We start from the raw sequence: 21174 nt of genomic DNA on the forward strand, positions 1-21174 counted from the left end.
TCTGTTTAACGGAAATACTCAAGCGCTGTCTGGGTCGGTTCCGTTACATTGGTGGCAAGCGGTGGGATTGTGCTTCCTGGCTGTGAACTCGTCCAAACCACCACCGGGATTCAAGATCAGGAAAGTACTGTAGATGTCGGTCACCCCAGTGGAGATATGGACCTGGCATCAGAGTTCCCGGGGTTGCTGCGGATCGTTCTTCCAACATATCCCAGGACTGTGTCTGTGGATGAGTACCTGGAGCTCAGGCAGTGGATTCGGGTGGTGGAGCCCTCCAGCTTGCTGGTATGTACAAGGGCAAGTGCTATCCAACCACAGGGTAACGGGCCAGGGACCAATGGGAGTTACGGATGCCATTCCTGGGAGAGCGACCCCAGGAGCAATGGGTGACTGAGTTGGACAGGCTGGTCCAGCAGGAGATAGAGCTGAACAACCGATATCGGGCTCTGCAATGGCACACAGAGCAGAAATATTTAGGGGTGACAACAGAATGCTCTCCTGAGGGATATGACTTTGGTGGGCCTGGATTGCTGTGGGAGAGCCTTACAGATCATTTTGTGTTTGGCGATGAAGGAGAACCTACCCTGGAGGATCTACGAGAAGACAAAGAGGCTATGTTCGGTCTCACAGGGGTCTCAGAGCTTGAACCAGATCTGGAATACTTGCTGATGAAAGAACAGCATCTGGAAAGGGCATACAGGCAACTGCTAAAACATGTTCAGCAGCATGCCCAAGAATCGGCAGTGGAAATTCCACAGATTGCCATCCCCAAACCTGAAGTGCTGACAAAAGGGCAGAGCTCTGCTAGCCTCTGCTCAGCACAGGTGACATCTTCTGGGTTCCACGGACAGGAGATGGTGAACCCCTATCCCCAGACACCAGTTCCAGAGACTGGGGATTTGATTGACTTTTCTGCTGAGGAGAAACCAGCCGTTGCACCTCCAGCAGAAGAGCTGGCATCAGGGCAAGGCGTGGTTGACCTCTGTCCACAACAATCAGCACCGCAGGAGCTACAGGAAGAGGATGCAATCGGCACCTCACAACGGCAGCTTGAGCTGATGTCTGTGGATGGGACTTCGGTCTCCACTGACACAACCCCAGAAAAGGGTCTGGCATTGGGACAGGCGGATGTCAGCCTTACTTTGCGAACACTGGGGGATGTCCATCGAGTCAAAGTGGATGAGACTAAAGTCACCACCTGGATACCCCAGGGATGCTGGGCAGTTGGCCCAGATCCCCAACAGCATGATGGAGCCGACCCAGCCACCCTGTCTTCTCTCCAGCGGCTGAGAGGACTTCAGGGAGAAGGACTAGTCCGTACTTCTCCCCAGCGGCGGGAATGTTCTATGAGAGAGGCAGAGGTTGGCTGGGTCAGTAATGCTATGTTTGGGACAATATGCTTGGGGTACTGTGTGGGGGCCAGCATTGGGAGACTGGAAGTACAGACTAACTTCGGAGTCAACCCGTCTGAGGTCTCCTCCTGTGTTAGTCTCCTGCTGAAAGGGGAGATATGTGACGGGTGTCACTTTGGGTGGGGGGCCCATGGAACACAGCTCACTTTGGAGAAGTAGTGAGACCCCTGTCTCAGCTCCCCATATCCCTATTATGTGTAAGTCACCCTGTGCCTGTTAGGGGTACAGGGCGATCTGTCCTAATATTGGGGGGGGGGGGTTGTTGATTGTTTAATGCCATGTGGTTACATCCCATTGTTCTATTGTTTGTCTGGTTTGGGAGCAAACTATTTTGGGATGTATGTGTTTATGTGTATTAGCTTAGTGGGGGGTGTCTCCAGCAGCCCTCCCTCCTGATGGGACTGTCTGCTGGTATGAAGTTTGAATACCTGTGTCACTTGTTACTAAATGTAGATTGCCCCGCCCTGTGTCATTATGCAGGGAGGGGGGATTGCCCCCTGAGTGTATATATCTTGTATCTGTGTTCAAATAAACTAGTCTACCTCCTGGTTTACTGCAAGACTGGTGTTGTCTAGTCTTGTATGGTCGGCTGTGATGTCTGTTGTCGGTGTTCAGACGGGGAAGCGGTAGTCTAACGGACGTACTCAAGCGCAGTCTGGGTCGGTTCCATTATAAGTATGTTTTTTTTTTTCAAGTAGAACTTCAGTCCAAACTTTCTTTTATTGGAGGAGGACTAGAACTTTTATGTTTTATTGCCGTCTGGACTCCATGTGTGAAGTGTACCTCCTATGGTGTCACCAGGGGAGGATGTGGAATATAAAGCTCCAACAGGAAAGCAGCCTCAGCAGTCATGTCCTCATAGTACCTAGTACTCAGGACTGGCAGTTGGCGGCTCGGACATCCAGCATTACATCATGGAGTAAAGGGGAGAGGGTCACATGCCTCAGGTATGTTTCTTTCCCATGATGGGTGAACAGAGAAATGGGGAGCTGAGGGAATGAGCAGCAGATAGGTGGGTAAATAACGGAGCCTGTTGCTTTGCTTCAACGGACAAACCAGAGGTTCCCTTAAATGTGGACTTGGGAATAAAGATGTTTATATTTCCTGTTTTATAGGGACCATCTTGGAATGGTTATTGTGTCTAAGCAGTACCCTGAAAATCTACCTTTTGTTTGGAATTCCTCCAGAGAAATTGCAGTGAAATTCCTGTGCCTAGGCATTCTCTTTCTGTAGATGCAGTGAGAGATCATCTAAGGCACTGTTGCCTCTGATTGCTAGTCTCACCAGATTCAGAGTGAGATTTGGTGATGGTGCTACTATACTGCTCACGGTTCTCCTTGCTGGAGAGGAATCTGTACCTGAGGACCTGCTTTGTAAGGATCTCCCTGCAATCCAATCTGTGCTTCCTCCACCTCTCCTACACCAGCTATCAGATCACTGGTTATCAGGGGGGCATCTCTGACATGAAGAAGCAAATCCCTTCCTACGATATCCACCTCCACACAGACACACAGTGTAGAACAAAGCAAGACATAACAAAGCTCACTAGATATTTCCTAAGCAAGCAGAATTATGTGAATAAAGTAGCTGACCATGGTGGGGGATGGGCAGTGATGAACCCTACTACCCGAATCATACATGATGGAACATCAGCCCATGTAGCCGTCTGTGTTATGAATCAGCCACATATATGATGACCTCTTACCTAGGCGTTCACACAGATATATCAGCTCCTCATCATATAAAGAGTCTGTGACGTCCACAACGTTGATCCGTCCTCTTTTCTTGGTGTGATACAAAATACCGAACGTGCACCGAGAGACGGCCTCCCTGAACTGCCGCCCGCCATTGTTGGAGATGTAGTGAGGAAGGACGGTGGAGACTGTTTTATGGAAGGGCTGTGATTTTAGTTGGTTGATAAGCCATTCATAGTCACTCTCTGATGACCTTGAAAAGATCCCAACTGTGTGATATCCTGAGAGATACCTCTATATAATGAAAGATACAAAACAATAATCATTAGATAACAGCAAAAAGAGAAATTCTAGTACAGTAGACTAAATCCATGACTATGAAGGAGAAGCGCCTCCAAGTGCAGCAGACCACTTTAATGTAGTGTATTAATCTACCTAAATGTGAGTGTTCCTACTTTTATACTACATGAAAGTGGTCTGCTGCACTTGGAGGCGCTTCTCCTTCTCTCCTTAACACACAGTCTGCTACAGTACTATATGGAGCTTGCCCTTAGTGCCAAACGGGCCCCCCAATTCAAGTCCCCCTAACCATCTATATCTACTATCAGACTGTTCCGGACTTGGTTTCAGTATTTGCACTGATTATTACTTCTCTTAAATCCATAACTATGAAGCCTGCAATGTCCTTAGCAAAGGGGTGCTCAACCTTTTGAAGAGTGAGGGCCACCTAAGTGATTTGGTAACCAGTCGTGGGCCACAATGAACTACTTATCTTTGAATAAATTGGCCAAAGTTTTGATTAATTACTACACTACGAGTTTTTTCTATTCTATATTTATTTTTTGATCATTGGATGGGAGATTCTTGGAAGTATAATAATTCTTAAAGTGGAAAGATCATTTTATATGTGCAAGAGGATTTCCTTTGTGGATCACCCGTCGTTCCGATTCCCCATTATATGGTGTTTACTGACCGGTACTATTGAGGATTTTCCATCACGGAGCCATTATTCCTTCCGGTAGACGATATCCATTAAAAATATTGATCATATCTACTCTTCATCACACTGCGCTTAAGGACCGCTTTATCTGGTCAAGGCGTCCGATAAGGCCATTTTTCTGGATGTATGGTGTTGGTGTATATGGTCAAGATCAGTCTCCTAAAGTTTTCGTTTTATTATGTTTTGAGAAATTTTCAAGATTTTAATTTGGACTTTACCATTATATTATTTTCTTTCATTCGCGCTGCATTTTCTTTAGTTTACAATGTCATAGGCCAGGTGGCCTTGCTGTATGTTCACAGTCACCTGTTATCTGACCAAAAAGTCATTGGTCCACCAACATGACCTTATCATGTCTTCTCCTCATCCCTGGTCTTTAGTTGTTTGTCTGAAATAGAGGTGGTGGGCTTTAGATGTCCATGATCAGAGAACAGACCAAACACACAACCCAGAAAATGTAAAGACCCCGGGGATGTAATTGTGAGAAGGAATCAGCTTCATCATATACTTCTCTACTTCTAGCAGGTCATTCATCATCTCACCCTACTGGTGAATGTGTTCTACTCACAAATAATTGTAATGTCTTAAAACCTTCTTCTGTTGATTTGAGTGGAGATTATCCTGTTGCATATACAGTTGTGTTCAAAATAATAGCAGTCAGACATCACTAACCGGATCAATCACTGTTTTTGGTAGAAATGATATTTCTACATGGCAAATAATTTCCTAGCAGGTGTAGTAGAGTCATAGAAATCCAACAGACCCCACAGTCATGACATGCATGCTGCTGATTCTGTGTCATTGAATCACTCATTGAAAGGGGCATGTTCAAAATAATAGCCGTGTGGAGTTCTATTAGTGAGGTCATTCATTCTTTGAAAAACAGGTGGCAATTATTGCCCTTATTTAAGGAAGGAAGGCAGCAAATGTTGTACATGCTGGTTACAGTGCATTTCTCTCTGAAATTCTGAGGAAAATGGGTCGTTCCAGACATTGTTCAGAAGAACAGCGTACCTTGATTAAAAAGTTGATTGGAGAGGGGAAACATATAAAGATCGCAAATGCTTTAAAATGGCAACCAAAACCTGAAAGACGTGGAAGAAAGCAAAAAACTACCATTGGAATGGATAGAAGAATAGCCAAAATGGCGCGGACTCAGCCAACAATCAGCTCCAGGAAGATGAAAGAAGGTGTGACGTTCCCTGTGAGGACTGTTACAATTAGAAGACGCCTATGTGAAGCCAAGCTATCTGCAAGAAGTCCCCGCAAAGTCCCACTGTTGGGAAAAAGACGTGCTGAAGAGGTTACAATCTGCCAAAGAGCACATTGACTGGCCTAAAGAGAAATGGGGCAACATTTTGTGGACTGATGGAAGTAAGATTGTTCTTTTTGGGTCTAGTGGGCGGAGACAGTTTGTCAGACGACCCCCAAACACTGAATTTAAGCCACAGTACACTGTGAAGACAGTGAAGCATGGTGGTGCAAGCATCACGATATGGGGATGTTTCTCATACTATGGTGTTGGGCCTATTTATCGCATACCAGGGATCATGGATCAGTTTGAAGACATCAGAATACTTGAAGAGGTCATGCTGCCTTATGCTGAAGAGGAAATGCCCTTGAAATGGGTGTTCCAACAAGACAACGACCCCAAACACACCAGTAAACGTGCAACATCTTGGTTCCAGACCAACAAGATGGACGTTATGGAGTGGCCAGCCCAATCCCCGGATCTTCATCCAATAGAAAACTTGTGGGGTGACATCAAAAATGCCGTTTCTGAGGCAAAACCAAGAAATAGAGAAGAACTGTGGAATGTGGTCCAATCATCCTGGGCTGGAATACCTGATCACAGGGGCCAGAAGTTGGGGGACTCCATGCAACACAGATGTACAGCAGTTCTCAGAAACAGTGCGACTACAACCAAATATTCATGAAGTCATTCAAAGGAAAGCAAAATCTTCAAACATTTCTCAGTTTATATAGTGAATGTTTGAGTTTGTAAAGAAGAATACAAACACGGCCATTTTTTTGAACCGTCTAATATTCACTTTTCTTCACATTTGTTTAGAGGAACAACACAAATTTGATTTGTTTTTCTTCATGTTTTGATTTGGAATAGAATGTGTCGTGTTCCCAATGCATTTGTGTGGATGGAAATAAAAGCTATTAGAAGGATTTTCAGCTTTATTCACTTTATTCAACACACTGATATTATTTTGAACAAAACTGTATAAAGGGGTTCTATTTTATCATATCATATTCCATGCTTCTATACATAGGTATTGTAAATATTCTTACCCCAATCAATGAGTAGGTACCTAAAATGAATTAAAAGAATAAAGTCACAATAAGGGACAAAGAAAATTGTGAAGAAATTATCGCAACCGAAAACAAAGACAACTTACTTAGTATGATCTTTCTGATCTTCTCTATTTTTCCTCCAAAAGAAGCTAAAACAAATGTAAGGCATAAGACATATAAGACACATAAAAAGACATCAGCAAAGGCAGAGATGTTTGCATCACGGGAACAACTTTTAGCTTGAGATGGAGAACATGTATAACCACTTCAGATTCACAAGATTTTACCCCCTCCCATGACCAGGCTATTTTTTGCTATTTAGCACTGTGCTACTTTAACCACTTGCCCTCCTGGAGGATTATCCTCCCCCCCCCTCCTGACTAGGCCATTTTTTAATGTTGCGCTGCATTACTGTAGCTGACAATTGAACGGTCATGCAAGGCTGCACCCAAATGAAATGTGTGTCCTTATATCCCACAAATAGAGCTTTCTTTCGGTGGTATTTGATCGCCTGTGCGGTTTTTATTTTTTGAGCTATAAAAAAAATGACTGACAATTTTGAGAAAAAAACTGTATTTTGGGCTATTTGCTATTAAACATGTCCAGTAAAAAAAATTAAAAAAAAACAAATTTCATCATAAATTTAGGCCAAAATGTATTCTGCTCCGTGTCTTTGCTAAAAAAAATCCCAATACGGGTAAATTAATTGATTTATGTGAAAGTTATAGCGTTTACAAATGGCAGTATAGATCCTGGGATTTATTTTTCTACTAGTAATGGCAGCGATCAGCGACTTTTAGAAGGACTGCGGGCAACATTATGACACTGGGGGGGAAGCTAACTTGGTGTCATTGACATCCCCAGTGACACCAATTCAGTAATCAGTGCTAAAAGGAAGCACTGACACTGTACTAATGGCACTGGGCAGGAAGGGGTTAACATGAGAGGTGATCAAAGGGTTAACTATATGTAGGGTGTGTTTTACTAGGGGGCGGGGGGGTGCTTCACTTTGATTGGGATGGCTGTGCTGTGCAGAGTGCCCGAGCTGACAGGGAGGAAGAGTGTTTGTAAATCAGAGATGCTCGGTAATCACTGGGTGCCGGAGTGTAATTGCCCCGGTGATTGGAAGCCATGACCGTGAATGGTGGCGCGGGTAGGGCGCGCACCCCCTACCCAGAAATGCAAAATCACGTATATATACACATTTTTGTGCACCCGTGCCGCCTTTAGCAGTATTTCTGCAACAGGGCGGTCAGGAAGCGGTTAACTGGCAATTGCTCAGATATGCAACACTGTATCCAAACAAAGATTATATCTTTTTTTTCACACAAATAGAACTTTCTTTAGGTGGTATTTGATCTCCATTGGGGTTTCTATTATATAAATTAAAAAGACGTAAAAAGTTTGGAAAAAAACTATTTTTTACTTTCTGCTACAAAAATTTCCAAAAACAATAAATGAATCATTAAATTGTTGAGTCTTCATGTATAATCCAGGATGATCAGATGTTTTAGAACTTATCAATGTGATCTCTATCCAATGCTATAAGTTGTGTATACAGAGAACCCCCAGTGGGGCTTTAATGCAGCAATAGGATCATACATATATTGAAAAAGACATTTGCTTAAAAAAGATTATCAACTTTATTACATACACATTTCCATTGTAATGTTACATACATGATATCTAATTGTTTGCATAATATTTGGATCTTTCAGTCTTTCATGCCACTTTGGTCTTTGTTCAGTGGGATTTGACATACTTCCATTCCTTGGAGAAATGATTATCTCGAATTTACCACTTTTTCCTTGAGTTGTTACATCCATTACCGAGTGAGATTCGAAATGTTCCATACATTGGCCTGCTTAAGACACGGTCAGTTCCATCTCTTGATATATCTCTTTATGGACTATTCTTGAATGCATATTCTTTTATTACGTAAATCCTTTTGGTCTGATTTGGAATTTAATATTTTGTCTTTCATACCATCTTTAGTCCCATTGGGGGGGATGTTCTGGTGCCCCTTTGTCAGTCCTTGTCTGGTGACTTACATCTGACCACTCTTGCCCCCTTGGATGATGCACCCCACCAGAACATGGTGTCCAGCCTCTCATCCTTGAAGTCATCCTTTCTTTTGCTCTGACATATGCTTTTGTAAGTAAAAAATTCTTTGGTTATGTGAAAACATTTTTTGGGTTATCTGTTTATTTATTTTTGATATATTCATTTATGATTGTTTATATATTTATTAGAAAGTCCTTTGTCTTTCATGCCCTGAGGAAGATCTAGAATATGGAATGATCGAAATGCGTCAGTTTTCCTTTCTTTTTTGTGTGGGTTCATATTTTTGTATTAAGAGTTTTCTTGTAAGAATACTGTCAGAGCAATATTCTTTTTAGAAATCATGTATTTAACATTACAATGGAAATATGTATGTAATGAAGTTTATAATCTTTTTTAAGCAAATGTCTTTTTCAATATATGTATGATCCTATTGCTGCATTAAAGCCCCACCGGGGGTTCTTTGGGTACATGCATTCATATAGGGACGAGCAGCCAGATACTCGATCCTTTTGGTTAAGTTATGATTTGTTTCCTGCAATTGTTTCATGAAGTCCTCCCATTCTGATTATTGAAGGACATGTGTAGAATTCCAGTGTCTGGGAATTATTTTTCTGGGGAAAAAGAGAAAAAATTGCTAAGCTGGTCATACACACGTAGATGGACCCATCACATAGACTGCATTCATAGAGGAACATTCTACAGAAGAGCATTCAGATGTCACTATGTGAGGGTCATTCTTTCCAGCAGCCTACCAACGATGCCAGAAGAGAAAGGAAAAGACAACTGTAATTAAGGTATGTACACTGCAAGTTTATATAGTCTGGGGGAGGGGCTGCAAGAGGGAGGTAGAGCTGGAGTTGGACTTTAATGGGATAATATTATCTCTGTTTTAGGAACTTTGCTTCCCATTTATATGTATCCAGAATGCATTTCCACTTATAGGATCTAAAGTGCTGCTTCTTAGTTCACTTCTGTGTTGCATAGAGAAGACATGGGTTCAAAGATATAGTGGGCTCCCTTTACCAGGGCTATCTTAATGAATAAGCACTCCTGGGCACTGTCCAGGGGCCCCAGGGGCATGGAGACCCCATCATAATCTTAGATTACAACATACTTGCCAACTGTCCCAGACTAGCTGGGATAGTTAGTGTTTTCTAAGTTGTCTCAGGATGGCCCGAACAGCATTCCAGAACCTTTACTGTGCCCTCCTGATCCCAGTATTGTGCCCTCCTGACTCCCCCTGTATTGCGCCCTCCTGATCCCAGTATTGTGCCCTCCTGACTCCCCTGTACTGTGCCCTCCTCACTTCCCCTGTACTGTGCCCTCCTGATCCCAGTATTGTGCCCTCCTGACTCCCCTGTACTGTATCCTCCTGATCCCAGTATTGTGCCCTCCTGATCCCAGTATTGTGCCCTCCTGACTCCCCTGTACTGTATCCTCCTGATCCCAGTATTGTGCCCTCCTGACTCCCCCTGTACTGTGCCCTCCTGATCCCAGTATCGTGCCCTCCTGATCCCAGTATTGTGCCCTCCTGACTCCCCCTGTATTGTGCTCTCCTGATCCTAGTACTGTGCCCTCCTGATCCCAGTATTGTGCCCTCCTGACTCCCCCTGTACTGTGCCCTCCTGATCCCAGTATTGTGCCCTCCTGACTCCCCCTGTACTGTGCCCTCCTGATCCCAGTATCGTGCCCTCCTGATCCCAGTATTGTGCCCTCCTGACTCCCCCTGTATTGTGCTCTCCTGATCCTAGTACTGTGCCCTCCTGATCCCAGTACTGTGCCCTCCTGATCCCAGTATTGTGCCCTCCTGACTCCCCCTGTACTATGCCTTCCTGATCCCAGTACTGTGCCCTCCTGATCCCAGTATTGTGCTCTTCTGATCCTAGTATTGTGCCCTCCTGACTCCCCCTGTACCGTGCCCTCCTGATCCCAGTATTGTGCCCTCCGGACTCCCCCTGTATTGTGCCCTCCTGATCCTAGTATTGTGCCCTCCTGACTCCCCCTGTACCGTGCCCTCCTGATCCCAGTATTGTGCCCTCCTGACTCCCCCTGTTCTGTGCCCTCCTGACTCCCCCTGTACCATGCCCTCCTGATCCCAGTATTGTGCCCTCCTGACTCCCCCTGTATTGTGCCCTCCTGATCCCAGTATTGTGCCCTCCAGACTCCCCCTGTACTGTGCCCTCCTGACTCCCCCTGTACTGTGCCCTCCTGACTCCCCCTGTACTGTGCCCTCCTGTTCCTAGTACTGTGCCCTCCTGGCTTACCCTGTTCTGTGACCTCCTGATCCCAGTATTGTGATCTCCAGCCTTCCTCTGTACTGTGCCCTCCTGATCCCAGTATTGTGCCCTTCTGACTCCCCCTGTACTGTGCCCTCCTGATCCCAGTATTTTGCCCTCCTGATCCCAGTATTGTGCCCTCCTGACTCCCCCTGTACTGTGCCCTCCTGACTCCCCCTGTACTGTGCCCTCCTGACTCCCCCTGTACTGTGTCCTTCTGCCCATCCCATGCTGTGCACTTTGTGTTGATTAGTCTTTGATTTATGGCATGCTTTCTTATTGTTTAAAATGAATTTTATTGAAAGTACTAATAAATATATGTTTGATTCTATCATCTGTTTATACTTTAATTCTTGAGAGTTGGTGTATAAATTGGGGCAGGCTGGTAGGGGCCCCAGTGCATTACTTTGTCCGGGGGCCCTTGATGCTATTGAGACGGCTCTTCCCTTTACCAGTAGAAACTTCAGTCAACTAACAAGGAATAGGAACCTCACGTTTAAGGCAGATGAGTGTTATGGGCCTGAAATCCCACCCCATGTGCAGTAAGCAGCCTTACAAGCAAATACAGGTGTACGAACGCCTCGGTTAACGTAATTTTAAGTTTACGACTGAAAATTCATTGAAAATAATTCCTCGATTTACACATATTTTATGAATTTGTTTTCGCAATACGAAGTGTATGTCGGTGCCGGTTTTTAAATGCAATTGCTGGCTTTTTTTTTCTTCACTATAGCTCACAAAATTAGCTGTCACTTTCCCTGGAGCTAAAGGAAACTTTGTTTCTTTTAACAATAAACTAAAAGGAAACATTCTCTCTTTTAGCTGGGGGGAAAGTGACAGCTGATTCTGTGAGCTATAGTGAAGAGAAAAAAAAGAGGTAATTACATTTAAAAACCGGCACTGACCTATAGGGGTTTATTTACTAGAGCTAGAGAGTGAAAAATCCGGCTCACTTCTGCATAGAAACCAATCAGCTTCCAGGTTTTATTGCCAAGGCTTAATTGAGCAAGCTGAGGTTAGAAGCTGATTGGTTTCTATGTAGAGGTGAACAGGATTTTGCATTCTCCAGCTTTAGTAAATAAACCCCATAGTGACAGCGACTTTTTATAAAACTTTTTTCTGACCTCCAGAACAGAGTCATTGGTTTTCGACGCATTCCTATGGGAAACCGTGTTTCAGTTTATGAATTTTTCGCAATACGAAACATCCCGGAGATTGCATTAAATTCGTTAACCGAGGTACACCTGTACTTCCTTTTTAGGCACCAAAGTGGGTGAAGATTCCTTCTGGACACCGTAGGCTCAATTCACAACACTAATGCTGAACTGCAGAAATTCAGCCACTTTGTGAAATGTGCAGGCATACCATGAGTCAAGTCCAATGAGGTGCATGCCACTTCGTGGACATATCTCTTTAATTTAAAATCAATATTTTTATTGAGCACTGGGGGCATTGCTGTTTTACAACATGGGTGAATTCCAGTTCAGCTTAACACAAGGGGAAAGATCTTGATTTTCAGCCATTTGACTGTAATTTTTGAATCTCATTGGCTGAAAATAATTGTCACTTTAATTTTAAAGTAAGCATCCTTATTCTGGTTATTAATCGAGCCTTATACTGTATAGCGAAGAGTCCGTGGTCACCTGACCATCACAGCTATATGAGCTTGTTGCTCATCCCATTCCTAAACCATGGACATTCATTAATATAACCAGTTACCAACTGCGTACTGTAGCTTTACTGCTGCAGTGTGGGCTGGCTGTGCAAAATCACGTATATTTACATGATTTAGCTTGTCTGGGTGGGGGGGGGACGCACTTGTGCCCACTTCCCGTGCTCTTATTGGCTCCCTGACATGTTGATAAGCCAATCCCAGACAGTGTTTCATGACTGGGACCCGCCGATCGTTGGAGCTAGAGACAGGAGAGAGATCTGTGTTGGTAAACAACACAGATCTCTCTGCTGACAGCAGGGATATGACAGTTTTTGTCTTCCTGCTTTGCAGGGAGACAACAACTGTCACATCCCTTAGTACAGGGGTCCTCAAACTTTTTAAACAGGGGGCCAGTTCACTGTCCCTCAGACCGTTGGAGGGCCGGACTATAGTTTAAAAAAAAAAAAAAACTATGAACAAATGCGGACACAGTACAGGAGATGACCAGAGACTGCAGACATAGTACAGGAGATGACCAGAGACTGCGGACACAGTACAGGAGATGACCAGAGACTGGGGACATAGTACAGGAGATGACCAGAGACTGCGGACACAGTACAGGAGATGAACAGAGACTGCGGACACAGTACAGGAGATGACCAGAGACTGCGGACATACAACGGTGGCGGGAATACTGGGCTGGCCGCTCCATAAGACGCACAGACATTTCCCCCCAAGTGTGTCTTATGGAGCGAAATAGTGCCCCATCATTGGTGTCAGAGAGAGGAATAGTGCCCCATCATTGGTGTCAGTGGGAAGAAACGTGCCCCATCATTGGTGTCAGTGGGGGAAGGGGATAGTGTCCCATCATTGGTGTCAGTGGGAAGAATAGTGCCCCATCTTTGGTGTCAGTGGGAGGAATAGTACGTCATTGGTGTCAGTGGAGGGGAATAGTGTCCCAACATTGGTGTCAGTGGGAGGAATAGTGTTCCATTGTTGGTGTCAGGGGGGGGGATAGTGTCCCATCATTGGTGTCAGTGGGGGAAGGAATAGTGTTCCATCGTTGGTGTCAGTGGAGGGGAGGAGTGGTGCCCCATCGTTGGTGTCGGTGGGGGGGAGGAATAGTGCCCCATCGTTGGTGTCAGTGGGGGGGAGGAACAGTGCCCCATCATTGGTGTCACTGGGGGGGAGGAACAGTGCCCCATCGTTGGTGTCACTGGGGGGGGGGGAACAGTGCCCCATCGTTGGTGTCAGTGGGGGGTGGAATAGTGCCCCATCGGTGGTGTCAGTGGGGGGTGGAATAGTGCCCCATCGTTGGTGTCAGTGGGGGGTGGAATAGTGCCCCATAATTGGTATCAGTGGGAGGAATAGAGCCCCATCATTGGTGTCAGTGGGAGGAGTAGTGCCCCATCATTGGTATCAGTGGGAGGAATAGTGCCCCATCATTGGTGTCAGTGGGAGGAATAGTGCCCCATCATTGGTGTCAGTGGGAGGAATAGAGCCCCATCATTGGTGTCAGTGGGAGGAATAGTGCCCCATCGTTGGTGTCAGTGGGAGGAATAGTGCCCCATCATTGGTATCAGTGGGAGGAATAGTGCCCCATCATTGGTATCAGTGGGAGGAATAGTGCCCCATCATTGGTGTCAGTGGAAGGAATAGTGCCCCATCATTGGTGTCAGTGGAAGGAATAGTGCCCCAACATTGGTGTCAGTGGGAGGAATAGTGCTCCATCGTTGGTGTCAGTGGGGGGGATAGTGTCCCATCATTGGTGTCAGGGGGGAAGGAATAGTGTTCCATCATTGGTGTCAGTGGGGGGGGGGGGGAGGAGTGGTGCCCCATCGTTGGTGACAGTAACTTGTTGACCCCTGTTACAGCATGGTGCTGTTGCAGCCAGCATACCTGGTTGCAGCAGCACCATCTGCATGGCACACTTACCTGTCAGCTGTCCTTCTTCACTCCGGCCTCTCCCTCACTCGATGTTCGCGGGGCCGCTCAGCTCCGCCTCCTCGCAGGTGATTGGCCGCCTGTGTGCCTTTCCTGAGCTACAGTTCTGGCGGTGACCAATCACCAGTGAGGAGGCGGAGCCGAGTGGCAGGAGTGAGGGAGTGGCCAGAGTGAATGAAGGAGCAGCGCTTCCTGAACTGGATCGTCGTGGGACTGGGACGGAGCCAGTTAAGGTACAGCAGCCCCCTGCCCGCCCCTGTACTTAGTGTCCCTTCCTGTCCCGCCCCTGCCGGCGGACCGGATAAATGGCCTCGGCGGGCCACATGTGGCCCACGGGCCGTAGTTTGAGGACCCCTGCCCTAGTAAACCAGTACTCAGCCAACACAATACATATAGTTAGGCACACAGTTAAAGCTAAAGGTTCTTATGTTTTCTTTTGTAAAATAACAAACATCTATACTTACCTGTGTGCAGTGGCTTTGCACAGAGCAGCCCGGATCCTCCTCTTCTCAGGTCTAAGGGGCAGCACAGTGGATAAATGTAAAACTTTGCACACCTTTTTTGTTTATGAACATAGAATGAATTTAGCTGATTTTAACTGAAAGTTTAATTTGGCTTTAAGGATTCTGATGTTACAGGTAACAACCGCACATATTTTCTTTTCTTTTTTTTCATAATTTTAATAAATCAGACCCCTAAATAAATGTATGATACTGAAAGATGATTATTGGTAGAAGGTAAAACAATATTATGAGACCTTACAGTGATAGTTTTTCATTATAACTTGTTACCAGTTTTGGCATTGCAGAGATTCTTACCGGGATCTTCTTTACTGAAAGAGATCACACACAGTATATAACAGGTCATATGAGATACAGAAATGATCAGCAGGTATCACAAGATATAGTAATACATAAAGGAGACAACACACAATAAAATAGGATAGATTTGTAATAAATATCGTACATGATTTGCATTTGTTTCGTTATAGATTGTCCAGATGTCAGTTTCTTTACTACTTTAAATCTAAATTCGGGGCACAAAAAAATGTCATTGAAATCTATCCCTCAATAGCAAAAAGGATGTGAAGTGAATAGGCAAAAATACAGGAGGGGGTGCGTCCCTCCGCAGAAGGAAAGAAATCAGTCTTAATTACAAGAAGAGGTGGGAGTGGGGTGCTGGATCCAGCTCTTTAGCTGGCAGCTGAGAAATCTTATTAAAAGCTGAAAAGTCTAGGTTTAGCAGTACTATTTTCAAAATGGTGGTCCCTCCTGGAGATGGGGGAGGGGGTCACCCAGCTTGAGAAGTCCATTGCTAGAAGTAGCCTCAAACACATGTGCTGGATGTCCAGAAATATAATTTATTGATTCCACAAATGGCCAAAAGACAAGAAATGAATCCCAACATGTTTCAGGGGCCAAATAACCCCTCCCCCTTCCCTTCATCAGGGCTTAGCAATTGACAATGTAGCAAATATCTCAGTAGAACTGTACAGGGTTAGTACAGGGTGCCTATGTTGTGCTATATGGCTTCCCAGCACAGACACACACCTCCTCCTGGTTCTAATTGATTTATCCGGGCTCTCAGCTTACAGTCCATTAGCTACGGGCTAAGCCCTGAGGGACCTAAGGGGGGTTATTTGGCCCCTGAAATGTGTTTGATGCCATTTGTTGTCTTTTGGCCATCTCTGGAATCAATAAATCACATGTCTGGACCCCCCAATACATGTGTTTGGTGCGTATTCAGTCTCTACTACAGGAAGCTCCTGCATAGAGACAAAGTCTCACACTGGTTATGGCACAGATCTAGAAGGAATACACAAATGACTCTTCTATCCTTTAGGCCAGTGTTTCTCAATCTTTTTTTCAGTCAAGGCACCCTTTAAAATTATGGACAGTCCTAGGGCACCCTTTAAACTTATGGACAGTATTGAGGCACCTCATTCTGAAATGTGATGCCTCAAGACTGATTATTTTAAAAGAACACCCCATTCTACATTGTGAAAAATTATTCTAATAGTTTTATATAACGCAGCAACATCCACACATGTAGGACACCCAACATTAGAGGCAATTTTTTCCGAAAACAAATGCACTTTTTCACACTGGTACTGACTAGTATTCCCATGTTTCTATCTCGTCAGTTTTTCTCCATCACTGAGCTAATGTGACCCCAGCACTGATGGAGAGGGGCGGGGGAGGGTCAAACTAGGATGCTGTGCAGGCAACTGACATTCTCCTTATCAACTGATGATGTCATTGGTTATCAAGCCTCCAGCAGCTAGAAGGTCATAATAGCGCACAATGAAATCCTGTGACTTTGTTTAACTATAAGGCAGGCTTGTTCCACCTGCTGGCTTTTGTGCAATTTTTAGATATTTTGCCAAGGCACCCCTGAAGAAACCTCAAGGCACCCCAGGATTCCTGGGCACCCTGGTTGAGAAAGGCTGCTCTAGCCTCCATGCACACTAGCATTTTTTTAAATCTAAAAAAAACGCTGGGAAAAATGCTGGATAAAACAAGCTGGTAATAAAGTTTTTTAGTAATGTTCAGAAGCATTTAGGAGTGTTTAGGAGCTCCTAAATGGAGTGACAAAAAGCCTATGGTGGAGCCTCGATGTGTGACATCACTACGCACTGCTACAGACCATGGCCATTTTGATGGATGGAATCTTTTGTACAGACATGCTGATGTTTATCCTGCTGATTGTAAGTGCAATACTTTAAATAAATGAATGCATCCTTTTCATATTACAATATGAGCGGTTACTTTTGCCCTCGAATATTAATGTGTGGAGAGATATCTGCCATCTAAGAGCTATACGATTCAGAGGATGCATTGTCTGGATTATCTGGGGGACCTATCTGCCAGTCCTTGATACATCAGCTGAGCCTGATAACTGCTCTGTTTGGCCAGTCCTCTGGGTGGTCAAACCGTCTGGTAAGAGGCTGTGTGATTGGGTGGAAGGTGAAGGACTTTCTCTATCCTTTTGGGCTCCGGCTTCTTGCAAAGCACCAGAACTTCCATATTATGGGGACTTTTTCTATAGGTTAATTTGTGTTATCTATATTAAACTTCTCACCTTTGGCGGATAACTGGTTATAATTAATAATCATATGTTTCATTCATTAATTGCTACACTGACAGTTTTTTAATATATTTCTATTGTTTGCCCATTGGTTGTGTTAGCTGCTTCTACTCCTACTCCTTGACCTTTCCGCGGCCTTTGACACAGTCGACCACCCCCTCCTCCTTGATAAACTACACTCCCTCGGCATCAGAGACTCCGCTCTCTCCTGGCTCTCTTCCTATCTATCCCAACACTCCTTCAGCGTTACCTAAAACGCTACCACCTCCCCCTCTCTCCCCCTCTCTGTTGGGGTCCCCCAAGGCTCTGTCCTCGGGCCCCTTCTCTTCTCCATCTACACCTCCTCCCTTGGCAAACTGATACACTGCCACGGCTTCAACTATCACCTCTACACCCATGACACGCAAATTTATCTCTCCACCCCTCAGCTCACCCCTTCAGTCTCCGCCCATATCACCCATCTGCTGAACGACATATCAGGCTGGATGTCGCTCCACTTCCTCAAACTGAACCTTTCCAAAACCGAGCTCCTAATTTTCCTCCCAGCCCGCGCCCCCCCCCCCACTCTCTATCATGACTAACAATGCCACTATCAGTTCCGCCCCGCAAGCCAAGGTCCTAGGTGTCACTCTAGATTCAAACCTGTCCTTCCAACCCCATGTCCAATCGTTGGCAAACTCATGCAGGCTCCACCCCCGCAACATCTCCAAAATACGTTCGTTCCTCACCCCAGACACTACTAAACAACTCGTTCACTCCCTTATTATCTCACGTCTGGACTACTGCAACTCCCTCCTCACCGGCCTACCCCAACACAGGCTATCCCCGCTTCAGTCTATCCTGAACTCTGCGGCCAGACTCATCCACCTTACCAACCGCACCGCTTCTGCCACCCCCCTCTGTCATTCCCTTCACTGGCTCCACCCCCCTCTTTCATTCCCTCCACTGGCTCCCGATTGCCCAACGCATTGAAATTAAAACTACTAACACAGACATACAAAGCCATTCATATTGCTGCCCCAAACTACCTCACCGACCTGATACCCAAATACCACCCAACCCATAATCTTCGCTCCTCACAAGACCTCCTACTTTCTATCTCCCTGGTTTCCTCCTCCCACGCCCGACTGCAGGACTTCTCCAGGACTTCCCCCATCCTCTGGAACTCCCTACTCCAATCTATCAGACTGTCACCTACCCTTCCCACCTTTAGGCACACCCTGAAATCCCATCTCTTCAGAGAAGCCTACATCACCCTCACCTAACCGCCGATCTCCTCAACTCCATCCCCCACAGCCACTTCCTCCTGTACCACTATCCCCTCCCTCCTAGATTGTAAGCTCGAAAGAGCAGGGCCCTTGAACCCCTCGTGTATTGTTTGTTGCGGTATTGTCTCATGTTCTGTCCCCCACTATAATGTACAGCGCTGAACAAACCTTTTTGGCGCTATATAAACACTGAATAATATAATAATAATAATAAACAAGGAAATCAACTTACTGGGATTGTGATGCTGGAAACCCAAACAAAGACAATAACCACCAGATTCCTTGTAGAACAGTAAATAACAAGCCACTTTCTACTGGCAGCAAAGCACCTGTTTGGCTGTAGACAAAGCAATAGAAAAAGACAAATCACTCAGAACATTTTCATGACAATACCACTTACAATATACTTATGTGAGTGAGAACCGAAATTTGAAATAAGCCGTGGATGATCAAATCATATGTTTCTGTATTGTAAAATTTTAGAAACGAAGAGAATAGTTGTGTTGAACAGCTTCAAACAAAATACTAAAAGCCTAAAGGACATGTAGGTTTTCTTTACTTTATAGTCAGCGGAGTGAACATTTAGTAGGGACTTCAATCTAAGGAAGAACAATCACAGCAGAAGGGTAGCAGGTTTCCAATTTTACTTGATTCTGATGCTCAGTTTTTAAAAGAGGCGTAATTAGAACCTTCAGGGCCCCGATGCAAGAAACCTTAAAGGGCCCCTCCTGACCCCCAGCCAGGGCCCTTCCCACTAACCCCAGGGCCCTTTACTCCCATCACCCTTTATTATAGTCCTGCAACAGGATCTTTTTACCTACTGTAATGCCTATGAAATGTGTTGGCCTTGGACCCTTTGTTTCTTGGGTAATTTCTACAATAAAGCATTGTTGCCCAAATACCAGGAGCATGAGAGGTGCCTTGATGTCATTTCTTTGGCCAAAGGAACAGAGTCACAAGATATTCTGCTGAGAGAAAAATAAAAACTTGTTTATGGAATGAACCGTGTTTATGGCATCTATAACCTCACATTAGGAAATAAAAACTTGTTTAACCACTTCCCGTCCAGCTCGTGTATATAAACGGCCGGACAGGAGCAGTGCAGGGGCGAGTGGCCGTTTATATACGTCCTCCCTGCTTCCCTGTATGTGCGCTCTTCCTTGGAGTGCACAGCACCACGATCCGGTGCCACAGCGGAACACCGATCGTTGTATGGGACCTCGGTGTGAGGTCCCAATCATGTGATCATTGATTGGCCAATCAGTGATCACATGAAGAGTAGTAAGCAAGATGTCACTTCTGACATCATTGCTTACTACGTGTGAAATCTGTGAATGATCACAGAGGTCACATGGTACAGGGCTATTTACAACAGCCTTGTACCATGTGACAAGCTGTGACCAATCACATCCCTCACAGTATTTCTCAATAGCTGCAAGAACGCAGACCGAGAGAAGGAGAACTGATTGCTTTTACAGCCTTTATGGGTGCAAAAGCAATCAGTGTAAAAAAAGAAAAATCTTCATCATCCCCCACAAGTAGAACAGGGTCACTATGGTAACACTGTACTGCTAGGGTGACGGTATGTAATTAAAAAAAAAAAAAAAAAAAGGTAAAAAAACGTATTTAATTATAATTTTTGGTTATAGACTAATTTGGGTTATTTTTTTTTTACTAAAAAGATTACTGAATAAATTGTGTCCAAGATTTATGAAGAAAGATTATTTATTTGCAAAATGTTATAAGAAAAACTTTTTTTTAAATTTTTGGACATTTTCATTTATATAGCAAAAAAAATAAAAATCCCAGCGGTGAATAAATACCGCCAAAATAAAGCTTTATCTGTTTTAAAAAAATGCTAAAAAATTCATATGGTACAGTGTCGCATGACCGCGCAACTGTCATTCAAAGTGTGACAGCGCTGAAAGCTGAAAATTGACCTGGACAGGAAAGGGGTGAAAATGTCTGGACTTGAAGTGGTTAAGGACATCTAAGTTAGAAATCCTTAAGTCTGGGGGAGATGAAAAGAGGTTTTGGGGTAGATAAGAAGCAAAAGTGTGACTTTTCAGATAGCGAATATGGTGGTTGAACATGCCTGTTATACTTACGAAACCCTTCTGCTAGCTCCTCCTGTGGTGGGTGTGGTGCCACCCACTATTGAACAGCTTCCAGAAAATGGGTTTATAAGGCAGAAGTCCAGGGGAGACCAGTAGAAGTCCCCCTAGTGGCCAGAGGATGCTCTGACACTGAGATTTTTGCCAAGGCTATATGGGCTCATCGACTGGTTGTGCCTATGGCTTCTCTGTGACTCACTGGGCAGTTTGGTCCTGATGGGATTTGTTCCTCCCAGCTTCCACATAGCTTTGGTAATGTATTCATTCTGTGCTGTGACGCTGTCAAATGATGTGTCTATTTCACGCTGTAATGCTCACAGTATTATTGGTTTGTGTTATTATGCAGATTGTGATGAC

At 44.8% G+C, this 21174-nt stretch overlaps 1 protein-coding gene across 1 annotated transcript in view; it reads right to left on the reverse strand.

Moving 5' to 3' along the window:
* Window positions 1-21174, reverse strand: part of LOC149459565 (uncharacterized) — a 52110-nt gene that overhangs the window by 13701 nt on the left and 17235 nt on the right. Inside the window, exons 2-6 of the mRNA XM_089680931.1 lie at window positions 18936-19040; window positions 15140-15180; window positions 6515-6559; window positions 6408-6427; window positions 3118-3400 (exon numbers count right to left, since the gene is read on the reverse strand). Coding sequence (XP_089537057.1) covers window positions 3118-3400; window positions 6408-6427; window positions 6515-6559; window positions 15140-15180; window positions 18936-19040 — 494 coding nt within the window. The remainder of the gene's footprint in view (window positions 1-3117; window positions 3401-6407; window positions 6428-6514; window positions 6560-15139; window positions 15181-18935; window positions 19041-21174) is intronic.

The sequence above is a fragment of the Staurois parvus genome, unplaced genomic scaffold (genome assembly GCF_062004578.1).
Source record: "Staurois parvus isolate SC_StPar_1 unplaced genomic scaffold, SC_StPar_1.0 ptg000254l, whole genome shotgun sequence".
NCBI lineage: Eukaryota > Metazoa > Chordata > Amphibia > Anura > Ranidae > Staurois > Staurois parvus.